Source organism: Sphaeramia orbicularis, chromosome 21 (genome assembly GCF_902148855.1).
Source record: "Sphaeramia orbicularis chromosome 21, fSphaOr1.1, whole genome shotgun sequence".
NCBI lineage: Eukaryota > Metazoa > Chordata > Actinopteri > Kurtiformes > Apogonidae > Sphaeramia > Sphaeramia orbicularis.
The window spans coordinates 48,341,856-48,360,410 of NC_043977.1; the positions used below are offsets into that span (position 1 = coordinate 48,341,856).

An 18,555-nucleotide genomic window follows, 5' to 3' on the forward strand; every position below is an offset into this window, starting at 1 on the left:
GATTCCTGGGGATTCACTAACTTCTATCGGAGGTTCATTTGGGGTTATAGCACCGTGGCAGCCCCTCTCACCACCCTCACATCATCCAAGGTCCCGTTCCAATGGACTAAAGCAGCAGATGTGGCCTTTAGACACCTTAAGGACCGATTCAGCTCTGCACCGATCCTGTGGGTGCCCGACCTGGAGAGACAGTTTATAGTGGAGGTGGATGCCTCTGATGTGGGGGTGGGAACAGTTCTTTCCCAGCAGGCGGCCGATGATAAAAAAAAAAAAAATGCATCCTTTTGCTTTTTTTTCGAGGCGATTGTCATCAGCTGAGAGAAATTATGACATTGGCAACCATGAGCTGCTGGCGGTGAAGTTAGCGCTGGAGGAGTGGCGGCACTGGCTGGAAGGGACTAAAGTTCCTTTTCTGGTTTGGACAGACCATAAAAACCTGGAATACATCCGCACAGCCAAGAGGCTCAACTCACGTCAAGCCCGCTGGTCATTGTTTTTTACCCGTTTTAACTTCTCTCTCTCTTACCGGCCAGATTCCCGAAATATCAAGCCAGATGCCCTGTCACATCAATTCCTGGTCGGGGAGGAGAGCAGTGACCAGCCGGACCCCATCCTCCCAGCCTCACACCGCATCGCAGTCCTCACCTGGGAGGTGGAGGAGCAAGTGAAAGCCGCTCTGGAGGATCAGCCGGGTCCCAGTGCCTGTCCCCAGAACCGCCTGTTTGTGCCACAAGAATTAAGGTCAGAAGTTTTACAATAGGTTCATGAATCTAAACTTACCTGGCACCCAGGTATTCAGCGCACCACTGAGGTGCTGCAGCGGCGGTTCTGGTGGCCATCCCTGGTGGAGGACACAGCAGAGTTTGTCAACGCCTGTCTGGTCTGTAGTCAACATAAGACGCCTCGTCATCCACCTGCCAGCCACCTTCATCCACTACCCATAGCCCATCGACCCTGGTCGCACATCTCCCTGGATTTTGTCACCGGGTTACCTCCGTCTGAGGGGAATACTGTCATTCTGACAGTGGTGGACCAGTTCAGTAAAATGGCTCACTTCGTTCCCCTGCCCAAGCTTCCTTCAGCCAAGGAGATGGCTGAGGCGGTTCTCCTGAACATTTTTTCGTCTTCATGGCATCCCGGTGGATGTGGTTTCTGATCGAGGCCCCCAGTTCACCTCTGTGTTTTGGCAGGAATTCTGCCGGCTCCTTGGTGCCTCATCCAGCCTGTCATCAGGGTTCCATCCTCAGTCCAGTGGCCAAACGGAGAGGATGAACCAGGAAATGGAAACCACTCTCCGCTGTATGGCTTCTAATCATCCTGCTACCTGGGCCACACAGCTTTTGTGGGTAGAATACACCCACAATACCCTCTCCTGTTCTGCCACGGGACTCACCCCATTCCAATGTGCTTATGGGTTTCAACCTCCGCTGTTCCCTGCAGCAGGGGAGGAATCATCCTGTCCATCTGTTGAAGCTTTCATCCGCCGCTGCCGACGGACATGGGCCCAAGCTAGAACCGCACTTAAGCGAGCAGTGAACAGGTATTCTACTACCGCTAATCGTCGGCGCTCGCAGGCTCCTCATTATCAGGAGGGTCAGAGGGTCTGGTTGTCCACTCGAGACCTGCCTTTAAGGACCGAGTCCAAGAAGCTGGCCCCGAAGTTTATTGGTCCATTCCTCATTGATAAAGTTATAAATCCGGTAGCTGTTAGGTTGAAGCTGCCTCACGCTATGCGCATTCATCCTACTTTCCACGTCTCCAAAGTGAAACCGTTTCGAGAGAGCCCTCTGATGCCAGCCTCTCAGCCACCTCCTCTGCCACAGATGATCGATGGTGCCCCTGCCTTTACCGTGCGCTGTTTGCTGTGCTCTCGGCACCGGGGTAGGGCTCTCCAATACTTGGTTAACTGGGAAGGTTATGGCCCTGAGGAGAGGTCGTGGGTCCCGGCTCGCCAGATCATGGATGTCCAGCTCATCCGGGAGTTTCACCACCTGCACCCAGATCAGCCGTCTAACAATCAGCGTCGCACCACAGACAATGGTGTGGTTTCCCCTCCTTCCCACGCTCCCAAATCGCTGGCTGTGGAGGAGACTTCTTCGGAGGAGGAGGAGGGGTCAAGATCAGAAGAGGAGGCCCTGTCTGAAGAGTTTTGACCCTCCTCCACCCACCCAGCTTTGTTTTGGGACGTCAGGGGCCGTCCCTTGAGGGGGGGGTTCTGTAACATCTCTGTCTATCTGTTCTGCTGTTTCTCTTTCTTTCTCTTTCTCTCTCTTTCTCTTTCCCTCGGTCTCACTCTCAGTCACACCTCCCCATTACTCTGCCTGCCACACCTCCCCATCAGTTGATCACCCTCACCTGTGAGCACAGCTGGGCTCATCAGGTAGAGGGTATAGAGGGTATTCACCTCTCTCTCCTCTGTTCTCTGCCAGATTGTATCTACCCCTGTGTGTTACTCTCCAGTGTTTTCTTCTGCCTGCTCTTCTGATCCTGATCTTGTTTGTTCCTGACGTGCCCTGCACACCGCCTGGAGATTCACCTGCCTGTCTGTTCGACCACGTCTGCCTGTCTGAGCCCCCAGTAACCGACCAGCCCCTCTCCAACCACGTCTCTCCGCCTGAACCCCGGATGACCGACCAGCCTTCTGCCCCCGACCTCGTCTCCTGTCTGCTCCCCTTTGGCTTCGTCTGGCTCTATTGGTTACTGACCCCTCGCCTGTCCCCGATTCACCTTCTGCCTGCTCCTCATCTGTTGCTTGTCTGCTTGTTAATAAAGACTGTGCTCTTTGAGCACCTTAAACTGCACTTGAGTCCTCCGTTGTACCTGTTTCACCAGCAACAAGTCCACACAACAGCAGTTGTTCACATTAATCTCAAAATGACTGCATCAGTGTAAAGCAAAGAGAATAAGGCAAAGAGAATGAGGTGCACTCAGTGATGAACACAGCCATGCAACCACAACCCCTCCAAGGACCTGGAGCCAACAAAGATGAAAACAATGGATATTAAAGGTTCAGTGTGTGCAACTGCAACAACTAAATATAATATTCATAATTAGGTTTTTATTTTTCATTAACAGTTGTAAATTGTTCAGACAGTGTTCATTGGTTTTCATAACATTACTTGGCCCATTCTCACCAGATAAATGAAAATATGTCTCAGTTTTTGAAGGGGATGAAGACAACCACAGTGTACTTATGCCGTCTTACTCAGATGATTGACTAAGAGCTAATAGTAAATACTAGTTGGCAACATTAGTAAACACAGACTTTAGAAGGAGTTTGTTGATTATGGTAGTGAGGATTAAACAATTCTGAATTTAAATCCCTAACCTAACCTTTCCTCATCCTAACCTAGTTGTTTTTTATGCTTAAACTTAAACACACCTTTAACATGGTGTTGTTATAGCATAAACACAACTATTTTATTTATTTTCATTTATTTATTTACTTACTTACTTACAAAATTGGTATGTTGTGTCTCCTGATTTCCTACATATGTCATTTTGGCAGTAACTGGCAATCAAGCTTATTCTTCTTCTGAATATGAATGATATTCAAAACAAACTACAGTGTTTTCCCACCCCAAGTTTGTGTTTAAGTCATTGCCATCTCTTCTTTGTGGAGCCAGAAGTAACCACATTTGGGCCAAACAGTAAAACAAGGGAAGTGCAAGGGGTTATGGGTGAACTAATGCTGAACACTAGCTTACTGACACATTAAAACTGTAAACTCATAATATTTATGTACTGAAACCACCTTATGAGTTTGACTTAACAACCAAGATAGTCTGTCAAGAAAAAGCATCTTTTATTCAACAAAAAGAAGCTACAACACCATCGAAGGTGTTTTATTCCCCTTAAAATCTTCTTAATGGAGCACTAATAAAAAGGTAAACCACCAGAACACTTATTACAGGCTCCAAATAAAGGAAATGAAACCAAAAGTGTCTAACATAAGTGAGTATTACACTTTAACATACTTCACTTGGATACTTTGATCTGTGCCTCTTATCCAGCCTTCACGTGCTATAGGAATTATGGTAATACTAGTTACAAACACACAAATTGCACATAAACACCCTCTCACACCATATTTTCCACTGTAGAACTGGGAAAAATTTTGATCCATGAGCTATCAAGATGAAAGAGTCTGGTTTCAACCAACTTGATATGTAAAGTGTCATAAGATAACTTTTGTTGTGATTTCTATATAAATAAAGTTTGATTGATTGATTGAAAATAACCTTTGACCTTTCAACATGGTGAAGAGTAATGAGGGTTTCACTGCAAATGATAAGCCATGCTTTTATTAACATTTTGCTGCTGTTAGCTGATTGTTTTGCACATTTATAGTATACACAGCTTGGCAAAAAAAAAAAAAGAAAAAGAAAAAAAAAATCCAAAAATGCTCAAGCAGATGAATTAACACATCCAAAACACTTTTATCCAAGTAGCAGGTCATGATAAATTGTGTCAGCCAATTTTCATTTTGCTATGTCATAAAAAGCACTTGAACACAACACACTCATAATTTCACTCTCACTCAAATTCTCGCTCAATTTTATATACATATATCTCCACATCATAACAAATGCTATCTCATGACACTTTACACATAGAGACGGTCAAAACCAGACTCTCAAGCCCAAAATTTCAAATTCACTAGTGGGAAGGATCATCTTCCTGAGAGCACATAAAGGCAGCATAAGTCTGGAGTACACACTGGTATAAAGTAAGTATTAAAAAAAGTCTAAAATGTGTTCTTGGGTCTAGCTGGGATATTTTAGCACAGACAGAACAAACATTTACAGAAATGTGCATAAATCCTGTCTCATCTGTTTGCACACAAGCAAACTGAAGCTGAGTCACATTGGACAGGGGTAACTGAAGAAAAATATTCACCAACCATACAAAGTCTGCTCATGTCAGAAACCCCTAAGTATATTTCCACTTTTTCTTCATGTGGAGAAAGTGCTGCACCATTTTAAAAACATCTTTAGTCATCTTTAGCCTAGACAAAGGATTGCCCTCCCATACAACAACTCAAACTCAGATGCTCCCTCAGAGGAAAAAGGGGATGTGGGATGTTAGCAGAATAACAAACAGAATAACAAAGCTGAAAGTAAAGAACATTTTGTCTGCTATGCTCAGTAGTGACAGTTTGGCCTGTTTTTGGAAATCTCCAGTTTCAGAACAGTTTCACTCCCCTTAGAGTCATAACAGCAACAGTCAGTGCAAGTGTTGAAGAGGGTATGCAGGATGATGCAAAATGTACTTGGATGAGATCCAGTTAAAGGTGATCCAGTATTATGTTGCAAAGGAGATACCATCTTAAATCTCCCTACTGGAATTCTTTGAGGATTTTCTGAGCCCAGGATCCCCTCTTATCTTATTTTCCCTCTAGTAATTATGAACAAAAGTGTAATGACGGCATGATTGCTGATCAAAGGTGCTTTCAGGGTTGACCCAGAAACCTGCTGAAGAACACAATGAGTAACACCATGACACTCTTTGTCATGTACAGAGCTGACTTATCTTCCTCCGCACAGGAAAACTGAGGAAAAAGGATGATTAAACTTTGAACACAAACAGCTCAGGGACTCTCTGACCTAAATTCTGTATTCATGATTTGTTATTTGAAGAACAATGGCCCATTTAAAGGATGCCAATCAACTGATCAGAGATTACAGAAATCTTTTTCAGTTTTGACAGCATCCTCAAATCAGGGAAATATTTTTTTACAACAAAAAAATTCCAAATACTCGGAGGAAAATGAAGAGACTTGACACAGACTTTTCAATAGCTCAGAGCTCATATATTTGTCATAATCTGATTTTTTTTTTTTTTTTTTAATTCAATAATGACACAGTCAGTGTTTTCAATACTTAAATCCTCTCTGTTGTTACAATAAAGACACATTGAAATGTAAAAGCAGCAGCACAGCTGCAAAACTGCACAATTGTCAGCATATGCTCATTTCCAAAATAACCAAATAATTGCGGGTCCTGCTTTTGTGGAAGTATTTGACCCACCCCAAACTACCCCACACCACTGCAGCTATTTTTACAATCCGACCCAACCTGCACCCGCAACCAATTAATCAGGGCTACACATTTTAATCAGAGGCAATTGCTTTGAGACAGCAAGAAAAGCTGAACTTCCTCTAACATTTCAGGAAATTAATGGGCAGAATTGCACAGTTGAATTTACAATAAAGACACAAATTACATTTACTTTAAAACTGCACAAGCATGCACTTAATTTTATGGCTATGTCATTCTGGTGAGCTGTTTATTGTTTGCTTTCCACTGCAAATTCCCCAATACATTCTCGTATCAGTAGCTTACACTGTTGAATTCTCCATTGATGTTGAGCGTCAATGGGTTGTCTATGTGGCACCACTGAGCTGTTTTTTCACTGCAGGGAAGCATGCAGGTCATTGGCTAAATGCATAAAATCATCCCACCCAAAACCGTCCTATGGACGTTCAGCGTCTCTGGAGGTGAATGGGTCAGTAGGCAGGCCAGGACACTGGACTTTGGACGTTGGATTGGATGAACTGTTTGAAGGAGTAGGTATTGGTCTGAAAGGCTGAGCCCATTTTGACTGACAGCGATGTTGAAACATACTGGCATTGGAGCACGTTGGAGCTCAGTCCCATGTGGATATCAGTGGAAGAAAGATCGTTTGCCAAAGTACTGTGACTACATCAGCTGAAGAGAACAAGGGTCAAGTCATACACCTGCAAGTGTGTGCTGATGTGGTTTTATGGTACAGATGAAGCATAGCAGCCTCAGTTAAGCATTCCTTTTATTTTTAATTGCTTTGCTATAATACGACAAGTTTTACGTTGAAGCTGTAAGATGAGTTTCCCCTGTTTTAAAGACCAGCAGCCACCACTGATTTTAATCTAAATGAAAACAGCTTTATTTAGCCTTGATTGCAAGTAAATGTTACAAACTGCAACAGATAAACAAACAGGTCCAGCCAAATTAAAACAAGTTGGGGTCTGAACCAGAAATTAACATTTTAGAGCCTATTGTAAAGCCCTGGCCAGTGGCCTCATATCCACTGAAGTTATATCTTTCAAGTAACTTTTTTTTTTTTTGTGCACTTTGCAAAAACAGAATGGCATTCACAGTACAGGGATTTAATCAATTTCACCTAGACTCCAGCACCTGGCCAGCAGAGCTGAATGTGCGCTCACTCAATGCGCTTGTGGCTGGGATACAGAGAATCATTTTGACACCTTGGCAAGCAGGGGCAAGGTCTGTGACTGCCAGAAGTAATGGTGTTCGATACTGCATATTTTCGTATCGATCCGATACCAAGTAAATACAGGGCCAGTATTGTCGATATCAGTATCAATGCAGATACGTTTCAGTAATTAAGGTGGATGCATCACTGAATTGCTAAATCGCAATTCATTTTCAAGACCTTTAAATGTTTTGTGGTGTTTCCTTTTTTATTATTAAATAGTTAAAACCCAGGACAGAATTAGGGTAAAGTTTATAAATAAATAGAAAATATTTTATTGTCAAATTAAGTTTTTTTTCAGAAACAATAGAACAGTAACAAAACAATTTTTTTCCCATACATTGTCATGTCTGGAATTTTTTTTCTTAAATTAACACAGTGCACAAAATGATCACCGGAAAACAAATTAAAACAAATATTGTTTTTCTCAGGTCGTGTTCAGAAACTGCAATTATAAAAATTAAATCTAAATTATCTGTACCTTTTAGCCGTTTTACAAATTATTTAGCTTGCTGTTGTCTCATTATCAGCCTGAAAATATAACTACATGGCACTCCTCTTCCATGCAATTCTTCTGCTTTGTGCTGGTGCACGCGTTGTGCTTGTGCTGGTGGGAGGGCACACCTGCACATGCAGGTGCAGGTGTACCCTCCAGCACTGTTAAAATTCTAAGAAATCAAAATGTAAGTAAAAATTTTTAGGAAGGGCTTAGACATCTTGCTTGTTTGCGTTGTGCTGCTGAGTCACTTGAAGGCACAACATCAAAACACAAGAGGGGAGAGGAGAAGCAAAGTGTGCCTGCTCTGCACTAAGACAGAAGCAGTGAGTCTGGTGACCGGCCTGTTGCTTCTTTGATGAAACTGCAGCAATGTGTACAAGAGAAAAACTGAAACTAAAGTATCAATCTCACCACGCTAGTATCGATCTCATACCAATACTGACTTGGTATCAATACTATCGATATTTGGATTGATCCTCCCACCACTAGCTAGAAGCTTAGAATGTCCTCTCTGTTCCAGAAGAAATGGCCCTCAATGTAGCACTGGACATTGTCTCTCTCTACAATGTCTTCTTCACCTTCATCCTCCCACTCACTAAACTCATCTCCTTTTCTTTTCACTCTCTTGGCATCATCAACTGAAAATAAAATATAATAACAGTATTTAACTTTTCTACACTTACATTAAACAACTGTAAGTAAAAAGATGTAGCTATGTTGGCCTAATTATATCCTCCTGAGAACCAGTAAGTAGAAGTTTTGGGGTTTTTGCATTGCATAAGTGCCTTGATTGGAAACCATATGATGCCACAGTTTTTCAGATAATTTTAAAAAAAATTTTATTTAATGAAATAAATGTCCTTTGCAGTGGACAGTTGTTTTTTTTTTTCTTTTTTTTTTTTTAAATAAAGCTGTGAAACTCTCGTCCACCGCAGAGGACAAAAAGGCATTGCTGGTTCTCAGGGGAATATTTAGCTGCTAGTATTACTGACCACCAGGTGTGGCGGTGGTGGTGGTCTCTGGCTCCCTTGCCAAGACACTTGGTGCAGTAGGCCTACACTCACTGTCAAAGTCCTTGATAAGTCTCCTGGCCTAGTCGTAGACGGTATTCCTCTCATCTGCTTGAAACATCTTCAGGGACTTAAAATGGAGACAAAGAAACGTTTCAAGCTTGTGGGTGATACTGATGGCCAGTTTCTCATTCAGTAGCTGCATTGCCTGTGCTCAAAAATAAACCATCTACTCCGTATCATTGTATTGGGGCTTGCAGTGTTTCTTCAGTTTGAAAAACCAAAGTGCCACCAGATAAATAGCTAGATAATGATCACCCCCCCCATCTCTTCTTCTCAGTTTTGAAAGGCATCAAAAACTTGATAACTGTGTTCAACACATCCAATTAAATGCCATCCATTCTGTGGAGCTGATCTTTCTCCTGCATAACCTTTTGGATCTCTCCATACTGCTTACCAACAGACTGCATCATTGCAACTTTACTATTCCATCGAGTTTTGAATTCCTGTGTCACGGTGTGTGGCAGCTGGACAACAGTACCAGATTTTTTTTGGTAAGTTACAGGGCTTTTGCAGTTTTGCATAACATCTCTCACGTTACCCATATAGGCTGGTGTGTTCTCTTTGATCTCAAATGTGTGTTTGAGAACTATGTTAATCACAGGTGCTGTGCAAGGCATCCACTTGTAGCTGCGAAGGGCAGCTTTTATGTTTGCTCCCTGATCACGTACAAATATTATTTTTGGTATGAGAGCTGGTTCAATTCCAAAGTCATGGAGCTCCTTGATAATTTGTTTGTGGAGTTTGCTCGTGGTTTTTCTAAGAGTAGAGTCAAACTCCGCTGTCATGATGACACGGCTCTCCAATGTCGAGTTGTCATTAATGAAGTATCCCATTAATGCTGTGTAAGCCCGTTTGTTGAACTCATCTGTTCACATGTCTGTGGTTATAGCAATGCCATCAACAAGAGCTTTGTTTATCGTCTCCCTGAGTATTTCGTTTTGTTCTGCTGCTGTCACTTTGGCTTTGTCACTGTTTGCCTGTATGGGAGTGCGCTGCTAGCATCCACATGCCTGCAACGTGCTACGCCTACGTTAATCACACTATATTATAAAAGGCTATATTATAAAATCCATCTCCAGATACAATGTCAAAGGGCCGCAGATCTTGAAAGCACAGGTTAACACAAGCATCTGTAACCTCGGACTTGACTTGCATGGGGACTTTACTTTTGAGAAAAGTGGTAATATTTTGAGACATACCTGTCTTTTTCTTTGACCTCTCATAAACAGTATCGACAAGCTGGAGGTGCCTCTCATGTGGCTCTCATATTTGTAGATTTTTTTCAGAGTCATTGCACTTCACGTAGCCTATACTATAGTTGTCTGCTGATGTGACTACTTCTGACCCCAAACACTAGATTTAGCTTGGAGATCTTTTTTTTTTTTACGATGTAGATTCCCGACCTTAATTTCTCCCATACCTCGTCTTCCATCCTCACTTGTATTTCTCAGCTAGTTTGAATGTTATGGCTGGTTATGGTGGCCGGGAATCACTGCTTGGTGCTCTCATGACATCAATCCTCAGGTTACGCAAGTTATGTAGTACTAACCATCAAATAATATAAAATATAATAGGCTATATATAGCAAAATATTTTAACCTGCTATACAGAATTTATATATAATACTGTAGGCCCTACATATTTTTGTGTCTCTACTCAATCAATGGCCTGCCCTGCAAATAAAGTGACCCACGGGTAACCCACTGATCCACACATCACTAATTTGGATGGAATCCTTTTAGACTTTTAGGTTCATAACTGCGTTTCCACAAATATAACTGACTTGATGGAGCCACTGAGGTTTGTTGGTGGAGATATTGAATAATCCACAGACCTCACATACACTTTGACTTGTTCCTCATTAGAGGTCGACCAATATGGGTTTTTCTAAGGCCGATGCTAATTTTTTTTTTAAATTTGGTCAGCCGATGGCTGATATCTACAGCTGATTTTTGAGGCTGATATTTGAGGTTGATTTTTGTTAAAGCACATTAACCATAAAATACAATTGAAACACTCAGATAATTAAGATTTTTATGCAGCAATATTTATTGAACTTCAAGTGCTGCCCACACAGGTTCCCGATCAAATATCTTATAACATTTTTACTACTGATCAAATATCGACTTTCAAAAAAATTAAGGTCGATGGCCAATATTGAAAAAATATATATATATATATATATTGGCCCAATATCCGCTGGCCAATATATCAGTCTTCCTCTATTTCTCACATCACTGCAGTCGTTTGCTGAGTTTGAATCCCTCATTATGCAGGTTTTATTTCTTCACACGGCTCTCATTCAACTTAAAACAGCATCTGCCTAATTCAGCTCCTCTCTGTCATTTCTGTTTGACTTGAGGGAATAGTTTATAATAAATATTGTAAATTAGGCTGCCTATGCCGTAAAACATAATTTTTTTCCTCCATGATATCTCAGTTTTTTACATTAAGTGAATTTTACATGTTCAACTAGAAAAGCACTTGGAGAGCGCAGACCTCCGCCAAGGCGGATCAGCCCCCCCATCACCATCAAAATGTAATCTTTTGTACCTTGTGCCAGTATCAACATTTCCTGAAAGTAATTGGTAATAATTGTCCAGTTCTGATAACTGCACTGAAATATTTAATCAGAGTTATAGCACCAGCAACACAAAGTCAAGCTGACAGTATCACACTGCAGCATCTTCCAAATGACATGAAACATTCTGTTTGTTCTACCTATGATAAACAGTGACTTGGCATGTACTCGATGAATGTACTTGGTGGGTGTACTCAATGGGGGTACTCAGTGAATGTACTTGGTGGGTGGGGTTTGACATGTAACTCAGCTGTGCTACATCTTCAACTGTGTCGGACCCATAGACACCTCCATGGCCAGCTGTAACAACCATGGCCCGTCAGGGCTCCTTCAGAATTGCCTGCAGTTACTAGTTAAACTTTGCATCTTAATTCACTTCTGTTCAACACACATTCATGTAGTTCTATTGTCAAAAAATGAGTCAGTCAGTCACTGCCCAATACACACCACAGACCAATATAAAATACACAAAATAATCTAATCTATAATAAATGTACATAGTGAAAATTAGAATCCTCTATTTTGTAAGTAGAGAAGCAAATTAATCAATTTCTGTTTAATACTTGCTCTCAACCCATATTGTTTTTCTCACCCACAACTGTAACACAACATAGGAAGGAATCATAACACAATCACTGTGAACAGCATCCACAGTGTTTTATATTTGTAGTGTGATGCCAAACCAACCCTGAGCCATTTATATCTGCAACAATTCCACAAAGACAGACCTGGCGTAGGGCTGCATCATCAGAAGCCATCAGGTTCTTAACCATCATTTACAAGGAGAACAAGCTGTGTTTACACTAGAGCTGATATTTGAAAATGAACATATCCACAACTTTGATCAATAATTGAATGTGTTCAAATTTCTGATCTATTACTTTTTTTTGGTTGTATTTGGGACTCTTATTGGGTGCAAAATGAGGAACCAAATTACTTTTTCCAATTCTTTTTTGAGCTTCCATCCTTGTAAAATAACATCTGTGGCCATGCAGTAAAAAAAAAAAAAAAAAAAAAGGTCCTTTTCATTTTAATGTATATACAATACATATAGTTGGTCCAGCTTCAGGCAGTGGAGTCTCTGCACAAAGGGTGTATGTGTGTTATCTGGACAATTACCTTGTCCAGTATCATCTATAGATAAAGCCATGGGAGTTTGAGAGAAAAACAAGTGTTCAACATGTACAATGTTTATCTAATTTGATTTGGTCAGTAGATATTACCAGTTACAAACCTCTGGAGCTGAATATCAAAGGCAACACAGATGTTCCAGAAACTGGATTCTCAGGATGGTCATTTTCCCCATAGATGCCTACGCTAAAATGTTCAATAGCAGAAGTAAACATGGTGACTGCCTACAACAAGCAATCTTGGTCTCTATTTTTGTATAACTCATTCCTTATATGTCATATACTGCTGCATCGCACTCATAGTTTATTCAGTAAAACACATTTAACAAACAGAAGCTGTCACAGTCAGATGTGTTGTCAGTGTTTGCCTTAGTGAGGTTAACCCTTCACAAAGTGAGCTACTTTAACTAATATAAGCATTATTTCAGTTTTGGATTAAAAGGTCTGTTAGGCCAGTGTTTTACAATCTACATGAAGATGACATTACCACTATCAAACTGAACATGTGTTAACATTGATCTGGTAAATGAAATTACTTGGTGGTATTTAACATAACAGTGCTAGTTGAGTTAACATTAGCATTAACTTGACAAGTGTCACCCTCTCTCCTTCCAATGATACAAGATGGTGACTTTATGCTTTTTAACAGAAGTCCACAAACCACAGTGTCATAATGACTGTCTCTGCTTCCTTTATACATTTTATAGGATATGCCTATTGAAATAGCCATGAGTATAGGTTACAGGAACAGTTAGTTTTAAATAAAATAGAAATGACAGTGTTTAACAACCATTTGTCAATGCAGTAAAGCAGTTCAAACAAAACTGTTATAAGTAAAACATTATAATAAGTATCGAGAAAGTTTCAAGGTTTTAAAAGCAGGTGACATGTTCTTTGTCTTGAAAAGGGTGGTAGATTTTGGCAAAGTGTTGAAGGCCCTGAAATCAAGACTGTGTCTGGAAAGGATAATATTCAACTGTTATGGTGGGTGCTCTTGTTTTGCCTGTCAGTGTGTGAACCTTTTTTCTTTTTCTTTGTGACCCCAGACTCTATGGAGAGCTGACAAACTGCACGTACCTGGTAGCAGTGAAGATGGGGTGTTTCTGGCCCAACCAGCTAGTGGATGAGTTCTTCATCCACGTTCATAGACACTACTTCCATGACTGCTCGCTGTCCGGACGCCTCCTCAGGGATCCCCCCAACCGTATCCTGGGGCCCTTCATCGTGGTCCCCATCCTGGTTACTCTGCTCATGACCGCCCTGGTGGTGTGGAGAAGTAAACGCAGTGAAGGGATTGTGTAAAGAAGACAGAGGAGGGTGGGGGGGTCAGCTATGAGCCGCAAGACCAGAGGTACTGATATCCCTAAGAATCCTACCCTTCAGTGACCAAAGGATTACTGTTCCTGAGTGTTTGTGTTTAGCAGAGGGTTGTGTATCCCTAGAATATGGACACAGAACAAGGAACTGATGAGATTAACTTAAAGCCAGACTCTACTTCATTGATGTGTGACCTTAAACCCTCTGTAACTCCTGTTTATTAATGACATCAATCACTTGTTGATTCACACAGAGTAGGATCTGGACCACGTTATTAACTGGTGGAAAGATACTGCAAATATAAAAATCACTTCACTTTTTGTAAGGAAAAAGGATTTGATAAAAAAAATGCATGTTGAAATGCATAGTACAATGGATACTAAGTAAAAAAAAAACAACTTAAAAATGAATCTGCAAACATCAAAGTTGTGATCGCCTCAGACAGCTCACCCCAGTTCAGACCAAAGATTCACAACAAGATATGTTGAATATTTGCAAGTGCATGTAAACGCTCCAAAAAAATCTGCTAGTTCACATCAATGGCATTAGATAAGAAAGTGCAGTGTTTCTTTGACCATGACTGTACTATGATTAGTACTGCAGCTTTGAAGGCTTGTTATAATTTGTAGAACCTTGATATGAGTAAGTGATAGTGATAGCTGATTATCTGGTATTGATGAAATAGTAAAAACATGAAAAACACATTAGTTTGAGAAGCAAATGAAAGTTAGTCTGGAACCTCTCAGTAATGTTTGATTTTCTATGGGTGACCAAAATGCCACTGGAGTTTGATGCATGTGCAACCAGTTGGTAAAATCAACACATTTGTTTGGAAGCACAGTGAATATACCTTTCTTATTATTTAAGCTTTAAGTGCTATTATTTATCTAAACTCAGTAATGGAAGCTCACCATTCCCAGCCAATAAAATAATGATGAACTTAAGAAGGTAAAGGTGTATGTGTGGTCTGAGATAAGCTCTTTATGTAGAGATGGAACTGGTAGGTTTCAGACATGGGTAAAAAAAAAAAAAGAAGAAAAACACGAGGTGACTGAAGGTTCTTGTAGCAGATGACTGGTGTCATGACCTCTCAGGGCTCATCATTAATGTTAACGTTGCTTTTCTTAGTGACTGGTGTGCTGCTGCATGCAAATGTGCACTATATTACACTAAGATCTGAACCAGCCACCGGTGGTTTAACAGGATGAGTCACATCAACACCTGGGTCAAAGTGAAACTGGCAGCTTCAAACTGATGCAACTGACTCTGCAACATCATCCAACAGTTTGGCCTTGTTGCAAATCTTTGATCTGGACTGCGGTTTACTCAAATCTCTGTTAAGAGAGCACAGGGGTATCAGAGTTTAAATGTATGCATACACTGTAAATATTGAAGGTATGTAGACTATGATGAATGAAGCCATCATTAGAAGGCCTGAATGCATTTGGAACATGTAATCCTCATAGTGATGTGTATATGTTGATTTCTGTCCAATCCAACTGTTGTGTTTTACAAAGAAATACTAATTTCAGCAGATGTGTATTACATTTGAAATATATTCACTTAACCACACAAATAGTATCTCATCAGAGCATCGAGATGTAATGGGAGTAGAATGTGTCTGTTTTCAAGGGCACCCTGTTAGGAGAACACAAGATTTAATAATGCCACAAACAGATGTTTTGCACATGTGCAGTTTAGGGGAGGTTATAGAGATTGAGACCTCAGTTTTGTTGAGCTGTGATGATGCTGAGTCATGCTGCCTACATCTCCAGGGTAACAGCACAGAAGGAATTCCAGCTGGTACCTAGGGTTGAATTGGCTGAGGATGAAGTTTCAAGACCGATTAATTTATTAAATTATTAAATTATAGATTAATTAAACGAATACACACACACATACACACACACACACACACACACACACGCACACATTTCACTACATTCCATAGTAGTGGAATTACTACTATAGGGGTTTAATAACTGCCATGGTGATGTGTATATTATGGACTGTGCTTATGTTTGTTTCCACTTTTCCCACTGTGAACAATTGTTCCCTAATGATGTCCTTTGGCAGAGATGAAACGCAGCAGCTGGTTTGCAACAGATACATAACACATGCAACATACAGCAAAACTTAGAACCAAAGCATTTTGATTTCTTACAGTTTCAGACCATGGGAAGCTTTATGTCAGGGGTCACTAAGTTTCTGTAGTGAAAGTGAGCAAATGTTTAGTCAGCAACACCAAACTTTATGTGCTAATATGAGCCACTTTGTACCTTGATGATAGTACCATGTGAAAGTATTTATTTACTGCATATACTTCTGGACATCATACAACCATTTATAGTTTGGGAAAATCCTCTTAACAAACAAATAAACAAGTGGTGCCAGGCATAACAAACCCCGCCCCTCACACGTATTTCGCCCATTATAAGTAATGGGGAGATTTTTTAAAAATCATAAAAAATTTGAACTTTGACCTGCCTTTCAAACAAACCCACATTTCGCCAAAATGTACTGACATCTATTCTGAGTCACTGGCAATCTATAACCCAATTTGGTATGAACTGAACCAATAGTTTTGCTGCTAAAGTGTTAACAAACAAACTGAACCAAAAACAATACCCCTTGCCTCCTCTTTGGGGGACGGGGTGATAAATAAATATCTGGCTTGTGGCACAACTTGCCACAAATAGGGATAAAAAGTTGAGGGTTGAGGTTGGATAAATTTCTGGTGGTGGGCTTATGATGTGTCACCAATTAAGCATGATGTTCATTTCGTCATTTGTAGAGACTTAAAAATGCAACAGGAAGATGTTTACACAAAAAAAACTTCTGTAATGAATATTTTTTTACTGAAATAGTCAAGGCTTTTATTGTGTTGCATCTGTACAAAAGCACAGTGCTGCACTTTTAACATCACAATCAAATACATTTTGTAGAAAATACTTGAATTTCCCTCAGGATTAATAAAGTATCTATCTATCTATCTATCTATCTATCTATCTATCTATCTATCTATCTATCTATCTATCTATCTATCTATCTATGACCATTTTTACTTATTAAACAGAGGAAATTAGAAATATTGGCGTCCATAAAAAATCATTTGAATCTTATTTCAGGGAAGATAATACTTTTTTTTTTTTTTTTTTTTAAATTAGTATCTCATTATTTTATTTACAGAAGTAGAGGACAAATCAGGTTTCTGATATAAATCAGATCAAGTCCCAGGTGGTTCTGAGATTGTGAACCATACAACCTGAATTTTATGGTCATGTGATTACTTTATTTATTTATTTTTTCTACTATTGGATACTATGGATACAGTGATGGGGCCCATTTTATCCACTTGCTCAATTTACCCCTGTCTCCCCTACAATACCAGACACTATCATTATCAGGTCAAATGCACCCATCTGCATAAACAGTGAGTTGTTTTTTAGGAGAATGAATAAAAAAGGATGAAGATAAAACCAGAGGAAAACAGATCAAAGAGAACATCAAGTGATTGGTTAAGAAAGCCAACCTCCACCTCAGCTGACTGTTGATGTTGTTCCCTGCAGCAGTGTGTGTACCATGAACCGGAGGTTTCTATTGATGTGTGATCTCCCAGTGTGGCGGAGTGTGCCATGTGAACTCTTTGCTCATTGGTATTTTTGAATGCACTCTTTCATTTATAGATTTATTGACCTGTAACCTGCCTGACAGCAAAACACACTAGAACACTCCCACACTTCCCCTCAAACACGATCTGACTTTGTACCGTGTGCCAAAAGCTCTTGAAGAACAGAAGCATAATCTGTTATGAAACATTTTTTATTTTTTGTTGAAGTGACTTTTAATGGTTGAAGTTTAACGTCAATGAATATGAAGAAAAGTTAAATAAAAAAAAGCCTGATTGCTGTTTCAGATCCATTCAAGACTGCAGCTTTTGTTCCTTAATGTGCTAAAGGGATGTGCTAGGTCTCTGGATACTAAATATCGAATATAAATATTAATGCACATGATACACCATGTGCATTAATATAATGTAATATAATATAATATAATATAATATAATCTTTATGTATATTGAACGTTTAAGTCTCGAGCCAATACAAGGAATAAAAGATATATGCATTTAAGTGTAAAGTATGTTGTAAGTATATGGGATAAGTATGCTATTATACTTATTGTGTATTTCTTTTCACATACAAAGCCCTTCATTGCCAGTCACCTACTTTTCTGAAAGACCTTTTAGTTCCATATACTCCATCTAGAGCACTACATTCTCAACATGCAGGTCTACTGGTGGTTCCTAGAATCTCCAAAAGTAGGACGGGAGCTAGAGCCTTCAGCTATCAAGCTCCTTTGTTGTGGAACTACCTCCCTACCTCAGTCCAGGAGGCAGACACTTTCTCTGTGTTTAAGAGTAGGTTTTAAAGTTTCCTTTTTGATGAATCTTTTAGTTAGGGCAGCTCAGGCTGCTCTTAGTTATGCTGCTATAGGCTTAGACTGCTGATCATGCTCATCATGATACACTGAGCTCTTCTCAGCTCTTCCTCTTCTCCTCTATTCATGCCCCAACAAATACATGTTACTGACTTGACTTCTTCCCAGAGTCTCTGTGCTTTATCACCTCACAGGTTTTTCCTGGATCGTTTCTGGACCTGCTGCTGTGGTCTTTCTTCTCTTCTGCCTCCATCATCATTATTC

At 40.3% G+C, this 18,555-nt stretch overlaps 1 protein-coding gene across 2 annotated transcripts in view; it reads left to right on the forward strand.

Annotated features, from left to right (window-relative positions):
- The window catches only part of ramp1 (receptor activity modifying protein 1), a 154,960-nt gene extending 137,185 nt beyond the window's left edge, over window positions 1-17,775 (forward strand). For both annotated transcript variants that reach the window (XM_030125209.1, XM_030125210.1), the window contains exon 3: window positions 13,584-17,775. In XM_030125209.1, the coding sequence (XP_029981069.1) occupies window positions 13,584-13,839 (256 nt within the window). In that variant the 3' untranslated portion in view covers window positions 13,840-17,775. The remainder of the gene's footprint in view (window positions 1-13,583) is intronic.
- Window positions 17,776-18,555: the final 780 nt, after the last annotated feature.